At 48.2% G+C, this 11,999-nt stretch overlaps 1 protein-coding gene across 1 annotated transcript; it reads right to left on the bottom strand.

The window, feature by feature from the left end:
- Positions 1-666: 666 nt before the first annotated feature.
- Positions 667-3,737, bottom strand: SAT1 (spermidine/spermine N1-acetyltransferase 1). Its single transcript, XM_080363731.1, has 6 exons — positions 3,457-3,737; positions 3,100-3,151; positions 2,925-3,008; positions 1,623-1,724; positions 1,491-1,531; positions 667-1,180 (listed from the first exon to the last, which is right to left on the bottom strand). The coding sequence occupies exons 1-6, from the start codon at positions 3,520-3,522 to the stop codon at positions 1,010-1,012; spliced, it is 516 nt and encodes a 171-aa protein (XP_080219857.1). The 5' UTR covers positions 3,523-3,737; the 3' UTR covers positions 667-1,009.
- Between the last annotated feature and the right edge of the window lie 8,262 nt (positions 3,738-11,999).

Here is an 11,999-nt window from a genome sequence, read left to right as displayed (position 1 = left end):
TGCAAAGTTGATAAATTTGTTTCAAAACTGATTAAAAAAATTCACAAGCAGCATTCTTTTCACTTACTGCAGTACAAAGGCTTAAATACACATTTGGTTTCCACTGCTTAACACAGCATTTAATTTCAAGCATCTCATTACTGCCACTGACTAGAGTGCACTGAGGTACATGCAGAAACTCGGTGCAGCATCTGAAATCATGCACATAAAACCCACATTAGCAGACGCATTGTAGTTTGATGCTTTAAGAATCACATAGAGGAGACCATGGTAAAAATACTTCTTCCTACTCCTGACCAGTCAAACCTAGTTTTGTGATTTACATGTCTCAAGAAGGCAATGTTGCAGGCTCCAGATTTTCTGAAGCTGCTTTCCAATAGCCTAATTTAGGGGCTCCAACTGTACCTCACACATAGCTCAATTGTACAACGTGCTCACTAGAGAGAGCATGCTCTGCACCACACACAAAGTAGGGGTTGATCTCAAACCCCTCCAAACACCTTGCAGCTCACCACTAGGTCCTGCAGGCACAGTGTTCCTTTCAGCACTCTGGGACTGCAGTAAGGCCCATGAAAATGTTAGGGGGAATTAGAGAGTCTTTTATTAAAATCCACATGTTATCTAACTGAAAACTGTATGTGAGAATTAGAGTCAAAACTACTGCCATGAAGTGAAAACACTTTATTTTTATAAAAGGCAATAATTAAAAACAAACCCTACCAGTGTGTACATTGTACACATTTGAATGACACTTACAAGAATGAAGTTTCCATATACAAAGATTACAAGCCCACACTGGTAAAGGATGCACACAAGCACATGGACCCAACTTCACAGATGCCTCAAATCCAGATCACAGTACCAATTACTCTATGACCACACCTGCATATCATTTTCATTATTAGCATCCACACTACTTTATTCCACTACAAACTGTACACAGAAAGCAGGAAGTTTATTCAGAGAGCATATGCATTCACGGAAAGAATTTATTTGCTGGAATAATCTCTCACTCTTCTGTTGCCATCTTCAAGAGATACTCTTTGTCAATTTTGAAGAGCCTCCACCCCTCCTCAGTGGACAGATCAGAGGCACCCCTTCTCTTATAGAACCTGATCGACGGTTCGTTCCACTCTGCCACAAGGAAGTGCATACTGCTGCAGCGGGACCTCACAGCAACCTGCAGAAGTGTGCAACACAACACATTTCCATCAACAGCTCCAGATGACGAGTGCAGTAAGAACTGGTGAGACTACTCAGCAACTGTTTATCACCAAAGGCCATCAAGTTCATTCTGTCAGTCACTTCAGCACTTGTCACTGTTCAACAGACTCTAGACAGTGTTTTAAGCTGTCTAGTATTCTGTCAACTCCTTTAATTTAGTTCTGAGTAGTGCTGAAGGAGAAGCTCTCATGCAGCTGGAAGAGCAAGAATACTGCCTTACCATGTGTACTCAGTTCTGCTTGTTTAGACTTATCACTTAGACATACCTGACTCAAGTTCTTCAGAATTTCTGACCCAATGCCAAGTCCTAAAAAAATAAGAACAACACAATAAGAAACTAAGTTTGAATTTTAAAGAAGCCCTACAGGAAGCAACTCATCTAATTCCATAATACATACCTCTATATTCAGCCATCACATAAAAATCTTCAAGATACAGCAGTTTCCCAATCCATGGATCATAAGTGAAGTAATACATGGCAAATCCCACAATGCAGTGTTCTGAAACAAAGGGTGAAACTTCAGCTAGTCTGAATTTAAGAGGCAAAAATATTAAGTCTTACATGCATGTTTAAACATACAGATTCTCTGTGACATGCAGATATTGGCTACTAGGTTAGAATTAATAATGAAGTTTACAAATAAGCACACAACTGAAAATATGAGTTCTGGCTAATTTTATCAACCCAACAGAATGAAGATTGTCATTGCCATACCCTGAAATCCTCAAAAGCACTATCATAGTAAGAGCTGAACGCAAAGCTTTTTTCTACAAACAAATGTATGCCCTACTGATTAACCAGTACTTCCATTCTGGAACACAGGTAGAAACTTTACACAGCAGTTCACAATCCAGATGAATGCCCCAACTCTGCTTCCTTAGCAACCAAAACAGTCTACGAAACTCCACAACACTAATCTTTCAATGCATATTCCTCAGCAACTACATTGTGTGGGAGGGCATGCTCACAGCACACCCTCACAGTAGCGTTTCCAGCACCTCAACTTACGCTTCCACGGACAGCACCACACCATTTTCTTTACCTTCAGCACCCTACAGTCAAGGTAAGCAAAGCTCAAGCTTCAATTATAACTCTTGTATTTCAACAGGGAAGAGAAATCAGCTCTTCCAACAGCAACCCACTCAAACCTGAACCTCAAGTATTTTAACCACATCTGCCATAACACTCTGCACATACTGTAACAGAAGCGTGCAAACAGATTTCTGTTCTACTGTGTCTTTGGTAAAGGTTTGGGAACAGCACTTGTCCCTGTAGACCTTACCTCATATTATGATCATCTACTTTATTGTGTAACGGATCTTTTAGTTACCTCCCCGCCCATCCATGTACACAGAAGGGCCATGTACATGGCGAAGCTAGAGACTGTAACCTGAAGATTGGGGACAAATTAAAGAAAAAAATGTGATTCAACAGGATTACATCAAGGTAAGTCAGGGTCAAACAAGAAAAACCATTTAATTAATTGGAGTCAAGTACATTAAGTTATACCTGATCTTCTCATGCCTCCAGGATCAGCAACTACTTCAGCTGAGTATTACTGTATGTTACTGCATTTAATGGTTAACCTATTCCTCCTACCCCAATTTACTAGTGGAACCCTATGTATAAGTGATAACATTAAGTATAAGATGGCTCTCACACATTTAGCATTTAAAGTTTAAGCATCAGCAAGTCTCACCTTCAGAGGACCACTGTTCCTTTGGAATTTCAGCAACCAGACAGTGGTAGAAGGGGTGCTCGCCAAAACCATCCTCAAGCAGCTCTAGAAAGAAACAGAATAAACCGGCACCTGAGCTACAGACACCGTCACTCGGTTACCGACCCGGTGAGCAGGTGCCGCTTCGCTTTTTTACCTTTCTCAGTTAGCACCACTTGATCCTCCATGTCCTCGTATTTCGCCAGTTCCTGGAAGATAACGACACGTAAGGGGACTTTCCCATTGGCCGCTCCCTCCCTTCCCGTGACCGCCTTGCGCAAGAGCTTGTTTTTGCTCACAGCGAAGGACAAGCTGCACACCCCCCCGCTTCCCCCATGACGGCTGCGGATCTGCCCCAAACCCGCCCTCGCTCCGCGGGGAGAGCGGCGCCAGACGAGGCCTCCGGCCCCTCCCCGGACAGCCATGGAGGGGTGTTGAGTGGAGGGGGGGGACACAGGCACCGGCCACCCCGCCTGCCGCCGGAGCGACCCCGCAACCGCCGCCCCTCCCGCACCTTGATCAGTCGCAGCAGGTCGGAACAGTCCTCAGGACGCGCGGCGCGGATACTGAACGAGGCCATTTTCGACGGCGCTTCCCCCTGCGGCCCCCTCGGCTGACGAGTCCCCGATGTGTGAACAGGAGGAGCAACTGCTTCTTCATTCGTGTCCCGGGCGCGGCGGCCACCTGCGGTCAGTCAGGCTCCGAGCATGTCCCGGCGGCGCTCAGCAGACAGGCGACCTTCGACCAGCAGCCGCTGCGTCCCGGACTCGAACTGTGCCGGGTGCTGGCGCCGGGATCCTTCTTTATAGACGCCCACGCTCCTCCTCTCCCGGCACGCAAGCCAATGGGAGAGCCTGTGGTGCTCGCCCTCAGCCAATGATAGCGCCCCGCTCCGGAATCCTGCCTCAGCCTGCCAGCAACAGCTGGTGCGGGGCGTCCCGTGACTCGCCCACTCCCCCTCCCCGCACGGTGGCGCCCCCTAGCGGAGGCGAGCGGCACTGCAGGGAGCTCTGGTCGGACCCGCCCGTTCTGGCTGAGCGGCAGGGAGGGAGAGGGCAGGGCGGCGGGCCTGGGGCTGAGGGCAGGCACTCAGCGCCTACTCATCCCGCCCTGCCGCCCTTCGGGGCTGCGGGATTCTCCCGGCACCGCCTGCCAGGGTTCCCCGAAAACCGAGCCCGGGCGGGCGGGGCAGGGACGCAGGGCACCGCGGTACCATCTTGGGGGCCGTGGCGCCGCCTTGGCTCAGCGCTCAGGGTGGACGGCGGCTTTCGGCACGGTATTTTTCACTGCTGTATGAAGAGAAAGAAAAAAAAAGCCTCTGTACTTCCTTGAAATACTCAATAGTGACCCATACCGCACTCTGCGGGGCTGTCCCGTGCCAAGTGCAGGAGTGACCTGATGGAGAAGGGGTCAGAGTTTCACTGTGGCCTTTGGGCATTTTCCAGCCTGACGCACGCACAATAACCGACCCGCTATACCAGAAGGGGTAGTGCCGGGAGAAGCACAAAGGACCAGAGTGTTTTAAAAATGAGAGGGGTCTGCCTGTCATCTGCCATAAGGGAGGCCGAGACCCCTTTCCCATGGAGGTATGGATGATGTGATGAAAGAATTCAATCTGGATAAACTCCCCAAATTGGCTTTGGAGTATGAAAGGCAGGAAGAATTATCCCCAGCCCAGCTCGTCATATGAACATCACCTACAGGTGCAGTGTGGGGGAAAGGGACCTGGGGGTCCTGGTGGGCACCAGGATGACCATGAGCCAGCACTGTGCCCTTGTGGCCAGGAAGGCCAATGGCATCCTGGGGTGTATTAGAAGGGGGGTGGTTAGTAGGTCCAGAGAGGTTCTCCTCTCCCTCTATTCTGCCCTGATGAGACCTCACCTGGAATATTGTGTCCAGTTCTGGGCCCCTCAGTTCAAGAAGGACAGGGAACTACTGGAGAGGGTCCAGCACAGGGCAACAAAGATGATGAAGGGAGTGGAGCATCTCCCTTATGAGGAAAGGCTGAGGGAGCTGGGTCTCTTTAGTCTGGAGAAGAGGAGACTGAGGGGTGACCTCATTAATGTTTATAAATATGTAAAGGTTGAGTGTCACGAGGATGGAGCCAGGCTCTTCTCAGTGACAACCAATGGTAGGACAAGGGGTAATGGGTTCAACCTGGAACTCAAGAGGTTCCACTTAAATTTGAGAAGAAACTTCTTCTCAGTGAGGGTGACAGAACACTGGAACAGGCTGCCCAGGGGGGTTGTGGAGTCTCCTCTGGAGACATTCAAAACCCACCTGGACACCTTCCTGTGTGACCTCATCTAGGTGTTCCTGCTCCGGCAGGGGGATTGGACTAGATAATCTTTTGAGGTCCCTTCCAATCCCTAACATTCTGTGATTCTGTATCTGCTGCAGAATGTGAGCTGCACCCTGACCATGCAGATCTATAGGGCACCCGGAGAAGTATAGAAAAAATTATTTGGCATATGCATGATTTTCTTTTCACCCTCTTCTATAAACTTTGCAACCGTCATGTCCATTCTTAGGTATTGTAAAGAAGCTCTTTATTTAGTTTAATCAGACTTAAGAATGATTTGGGATATGGGAAGACACTAAGTCATGCTACTTCTGCAAAGTAACAATCCTTAAAACCTGGATTCCCAAACAGTCTTAGAACACTTGTGCCCTGTTTTTCAGTGTATCTGACAAGGTTCACCTTCATTTAGACAGAGGACCAGCATGGAACGTGAGACTACAAGAGAATTGTATATAGGTGTGTATTCTGGTGGCTGGTGTTGGCCAAAAAAAAATCCTTTGCCACAGTGGAAAGCTCTTGGAGCTCTGGAAGAGTGATTTAGGATTTATGCAAACACCCTGACTGGCTCAGTGTATCCTCTATTGGAGCAAAACCAGAGATGCCCAAAGCACAGAAGCATTTCCAAAGCACAAAACAACAGCCAATGGCTGGTAGCAGAAAATTTAAGATCTGTTTCAGAAGGAGTTAAGGATCTGTAAATCCTTCAGGATAGGGCTTTTGGTATGGAGACTGAATCTGGATAAACTAGCAAACAGACCTAGCCTAACTACAAATACTTAATGAATATACTTTTTTTTCAGTGCCTAGAAATTATCTGAATGGTATCAGAAATGGGGAATACTGTCCCTCTGAAAGGTTCAACAGTGTTTGTGTTGTGTCAGCTCTTTTTGTTTTGTATTTCACAACGAGGAAGTCATGTTGTCAGGAAACCTACTCTTATGTAAGAGCAGAAAGTACCTGGTTTCTTTCATTCTCAAGTCAAAAAGGTCATATGATTTTTAGAAACTGAGGTTTCAGCCCAAAAAAAAGCATTGTCCACCTTGACTGTTTTTGAAAGTCCTGCTTTAATTTGTTCAGAAATATGCCGATATTGTGCCACCCCAGAGAATACAGTTCATTAGAGCTGGCTTTCAAATTCACAAGGTAGAAGAAAAAACAGTTTAAAAATTCCCCAAAGTATCAAAAATAGTTTCAGGAAACAATAGGAAATTCAGAGGGAAAAAAAAAAGAAAATAAAAATATCCAATTAAGATACCTAGATTTCTGAGACTATGCTGCAATTATTTAGTTATACTAGAGGTATTTTTCAGAATAACTAAGATTAATAAGAATTGTAGGAATATTTTACAAAGAAGTTCTAAAAGAACTCAGTTTTGTGAATGAATCAAACTGATGGGCCTTATATTGTACAGCTCCTGCCTTTTGTCTCAGATCTCTTTCTCTTTGAGCACGTTTTGTGTCATCCTGGTGTAGCTGAGGTCAGTGGTGAAATCTCTGGCAACTTTCACAGGGCTCAGATTTTATCCTTGAGCGGTCAGCCTGTTTCTTTGGACTTGTCTCCAAGGGAATGCATAGTGGTAAGTCTCCCGAACAGGATCAAGTTTTTCTCAAATTATGCAAATGTGCATGCTGGAAAGCAATTAGCAGGTGTGTTTGAGGTAAACTGAGGTTGAAATAACCTGTTGTAATGAAATATGCACTGAAGTCTGGATTCACTTGCTTTTCTGTTACCAGCCAGCAGCTGCTTCTGTGCAGAACCTGAATGAATCCGTCTCCATTCCAACCAGGAGGGCTGCTGCTTCCATGTTTGAGAGGTAGAATGGTTAGAATTATCTAAAAAGACCATGTGTATTGTTGTTCTTACTCTCATTTTCTCTCCTCCCTAAATCTTACTTGTAAGTGGGGCAACAAAAAATGTTGTGCAAAATAGCAAGCAGCACTTTCTGTTTTAGCATGCAACAGGAACTGCTATTAATAAAAGCATACAGAGTGCTACGCATCTGCCTGAGGCAAGTCTTCCCCACATCCTCTCCAGAGCTGGAGGTCTTGTCTAGTCTCAAGCCATAGGAAGGAGCCAGGTCAGTTCCCCAAGAACCTTTCACGGCGATGCAGCTGAATGATTTATTCAGAGAGTTACAGGACCTCAGCTGGACTTGTACTGATAGCATATTTTTATCTGCATCTAAATTTCTGAATAGCCTCTTTTCTTGGAGTCTGGATGGAAAGGCTTAAAGTGGGCACCAGTTTTCTTTTTTTTGCTGTTTGACTAATCAAACTCTCTTTATTTCTTGTATTTTAATTTTTGATTTCCTCCTTCGCTAGGAAGATTCCTTACATTCCTGTATGAATGCCTCTCTCGCACCTCAAAGGTTCTCTGTTCATAATAAATAAAAGAGAGAAGGAGAAGAACTGCTTATTCCACATTAAAATGCAGTGAGTTAATAATTTTTTATTACACTATTAAGTGTTCTCAGGTATTTCAATCCGAATCATAGAATCATTCTGTTTGGAAAAGACTCTTAACATCATTGAGTCCAACTGTTAAATTGTAACTCCAAATTACATTTCCTGTGAAATCTCTGGAGCAAAATGCAGAAAATGCAATTAGTATTCAGTATTGACCTGTAATTTTCCCAGATTAGTTTTTGGACAACATTCAGAATTCTCGTAGCATTTTCAACTGAATAATTTCTTTCTGATACTCAGAACTTGCACTGATATTTATGAGTTCGCAGTTGCTTCCAGGTATTTTTTTCAAGTAATTTATACTTTATCAACACTAGGCTGTACATAGAAAATGTTCATTTCTATCAGAACAGTACAGAATAGTAAAGAAATACTGCAGTAGCACTGCTCAGAAGTTGGACCAAATGCAAAATTAACAGTTTCACATAGTGAGACTACATGAATTTCCATATGCTGGAAACAAAAGGACCATCATTTTCCTTTATTGGCTTTGAAGATGTTTTTTAGCTCATTAGAACCTTATTCCTGTAAGCTAATACATCTCATCCATCATGTGTAATTATGCAATTTGATGAATCTGAGATTTAGACATAGCTGTCTGCCTGTCTCCACAAATCATCTGTATCACGCATGCAAATAATTTGGGGTATAAAAGTTACAAAGATAAATATTGGGAAAAAATCAAGACTTAATTTTGTAACTTTTATGTTTTAGATACAGTAGAAGTCCCTTTGTCTCTGATCCTGTAACATACTTAAATTGGTGTCCTTGGGTGCACTATCCCAGGCTCTAAAAAGAAACCTGGGGACTGTAAATCTTTCCTTAAAACTAATGGGGGTTCGCAGGATGAGCACATGCTTTTCCTACATGTCACAATCATAATTTTGGCATGGTCTTTTGCACTGTCCAGAGGTGATTCTTTTCATGGCATCTTGGTTTTTGAACCTACAGCACGCACCAGCAACAGGTTTCCAGACTTTTTTTCCCATGCCCGAACTAAACAAGCAACTTTGCAACAGCACTCTCAACTTTTTCGTCTGCAGCCACACAGAGCTGGTCTGTCTGTGGTCATGTTGCAAGAGGTGCGTGACTGCACGGGCTGGCGTGTACCAGGGCTGGAGCTGGGGATGGGACTTGTAAGATGTTTGGGGGTGTCAGCTGGCTGAGGAGAGCCTTTCTCCTATTGTGCCCTGCGTGCCAGCCTGCCTGCTCTGTGAACAAGGATCACCTGCCAGGCCCCTCACTTGTGCTCGGTTACATGGCTGTGAAACAGGAGTTAAGTGCTCGCACCACATCCATGACAGAAAAACCGTGCTAGTGGCGAGGGCTGGTTCCAGGCAGGTTTTGCTTGGTGTACAAGGCACACAACTTCAGCCGCTCAGCCTTTCGAACCCAAAATCTGCAATCTGTCACAAGTCTCCTATGAAAAAAAAGACACAAATTCTACTTTTCAATTCACATAGCCTTAGTTTAGTTGGTTTGGAAGCAATTTATCAAAAGTAAGGTGATACTAGAAAAAAAGACTGACCACAGAATCACAGAATGACAGAATGTTAGGAATTGGAAGTGACCTCAAAAGATCATCTAGTCCAATCCCCCCACCGGAGCAGGAACACCTAGATGAGGTTACACAAGAATGTGTCCAGGCAAGTTTTGAATGTCTCCAGAGTAGGAGACTCCACACCCTCCCTGTGCAGCCTGTTCCAGTGTCTGTCACCCTCACTGTGAAGAAATTTCTTCTCAAATTTAAGTGGAACCTCTTGTGTTCCAGTTTGTACCCATTGCCCCTTGTCCTATCATTGGTTGTCACCAAGAAGAGCCTGGCTCCATCCTCATGACACTCACTCTTTACATATTTATAAACATTAATGAGGTCACCCCTCAGTCTCCTCCAAACTAAAGAGACCCAGCTCTTTCAACCTTTCATGTTACTCTTGCAAGTAATAATCTGGTTAATGCACTTTCACTGATTGCTAGAACATCTGTTTTCTCATATCCTCGCACAATCTCAGTGGTGTCTTGGGTAAGTCTTTAGCAAGGCATGTTGAGCAACCCCATAGCTAACTTCCACTTGATATAAGCACCATTTTGCTGGCAAGTTGCAATGACCGGGGAGGGCCACACACACTCTGTTGGGTGGGAAAGCCGAGGGGCTGCACTTGGCCGCCGGTGCACCGGTCCCTGGGAGGTGCCAAGACGGCCGGTGGCCGGTTCTCCCACTGGCAGGTAGATCCTGGCCGGCTCCACAGCGTCTGCGTGCGGAGCAGGAGTTGCCCGCGGAGTCTGGCGTGGGCGGGTTGTCCTGCCTGCCCTAAGACTTTTCGGTTCCGCATTAAAGTCGTTGACTCTCCGCCTGCGGAAAGCGCAGGGCTTATTCAGCACGGCGGTGCTTTCTTAAACCTCCCTCGAAAACACCAAGGCTCTCGGTTACCTTCCCCAACAGTGCCACCGAGTGCCAGACCCGGGGAGGCGGCCGAGTCCCGCCGTGTCCCGGCCCACGCAGCCGTGCGGGACCGGCCCGCGCCTCCGCCTGAGGCCCCGGCAGCGCCCAGCTGCGCGCCCGCGGGCCCGCTCCGTGGCAGGAGACGGCGGGAAAAACGAGTATTTAAAGAAAATAATAAGAAAAATCACGGTATTCAGTAAAAGCGACGCCCACGCAGAGCCTAATAGGACAAGGGGCAATGGATACAAATTGAACCACAGAAGGTTCCACTTAAATATGAGAAGAAACAACTTCTCGGTGAGGGTGCCAGAGCACTGGAACAGGCTGCCCAGGGGGGTTGTGGAGTCTCCTACTCTGGAGACATTCAAAACCCGCCCGGACACATTCCTGTGTATCCTCATCTAGGTGTTCCTGCTCCAGCAGGGGGATTGGACTAGATGATCTTTTGAGGTCCCTTCCAAGCCCAAACATTCTGTGACTGTATGAGCCTCCGCCTCTGACAGCGACCGTGAGGCGCGGCCCGCAAGGCCCGGCGGCCCGTCCGTGCGCGGAAGGCGCGGTCGCTGGCAGGAGGCCGGCACCGCGGGCACCGCCCAGCGCGCCCGGAAGCGGGAAGTGCCGGCAGTGCCGCTCCAAGCGGTCCTTGCGTGAGGAGGGCATAGAGCGCGGGGTGGAAGGGGCCGCGCGGGGAGCACTTTCTATGCCATGCGAGCCGCGAATCTATGGTGCTGGAGGACCGCGTGCCTGTGGCGGGCGTGGCCCCGCAGGCGCTAGGCGAGCGGCGCCCCCACTGACGGCTCCGGCACTGGCCCCATCGTGGTCCCGGTCCCGGCGCGGCGAGCAGCATGCTGGGCACCCGGTAAGGCTGCCCCCGTGCCGCTCAGCCCCTGGCCGAGGGTGGGGGGCGGCCGGCGGAGAGGCCGCTCCCTGAAGGGCCGAGGTAGCGGTTCTCCCGGCGGGGCGGTGGGGCAGGGCCCTACTCGCCGCCCGGCCCGGGGGTGCCGTGCCCCGGCCCCCGCCCCGCGGCTGCCCCCGCCTCCTCCGTGCGAGGTCTCGGCGCGGTGGGTGGGGGAGCGCGCCCGCACTCGGGCAGCGCGGCTTCGGCGGGTGGTGGCGTCTGGTCCTGTCAGCGTCCGCCCGGCGGCCCGGGGAGCGGCGGCCGCGGGTCTCAGCGGGTCTGGGTGCCCCCGGCTGCGGGACCTGCGGGGGGCGGGCGGGGCGGCTGCTGACCCTGCCTTGGGACACGAGTTGAGTCCAGAGGCTGCAGCAGGTACAGGGGGTTGTCACCGTCTCCATTCACGTTGTCGCCGTGTCCATTCGTGACATCTCTGGTGCATACGAGGCTCTGTTGGTTCCTCGGGGGTTTTTGTGTGTCCCCTTTGACACTCTTCACTGATCCTGGTACACCTGGAGGCAAAGGAAACGTGTGTGCATGATATATATGTGTAGGTATGTACGTGAGGGATATATATATATAGGGAGATACACATGTCCCTACTTTTCCAGTGGTGGCTGGAGACTTCCCTCTTTTTTGAGGTGAAACCTCTGCTGAAGAAAATTAAGGGACAGGCAACCCACGTTCCTTGGCATGATAACACTGTGAACTGTCACGAGGGATTTTATTCCTACTGACCCTCTGTGTGTGTTTTTGTGTTGTCACAGTTTTGCTTGCCTGGAGGAGTCATACTGGCTACTACTTGGTTGAACGCTTGGGGAATTGCTGGGTGGATTGCATTCTCTGAGGGGTTTTGTGGTTGTCCTGTCTTGCTGAACAGCTAAGCAGATTATGTCCTGCACTTTAGACTTGTTCTGAGTTGTAGCAGTACTAAGCCACGGAGGAGAAGAC

The sequence above is a fragment of the Nesoenas mayeri genome, assembly GCF_963082525.1.
Source record: "Nesoenas mayeri genome assembly, chromosome: 1".
NCBI classification, from domain to species: Eukaryota; Metazoa; Chordata; class Aves; order Columbiformes; family Columbidae; genus Nesoenas; species Nesoenas mayeri.
This window is presented reverse-complemented; position numbering and strand designations above follow the sequence as displayed.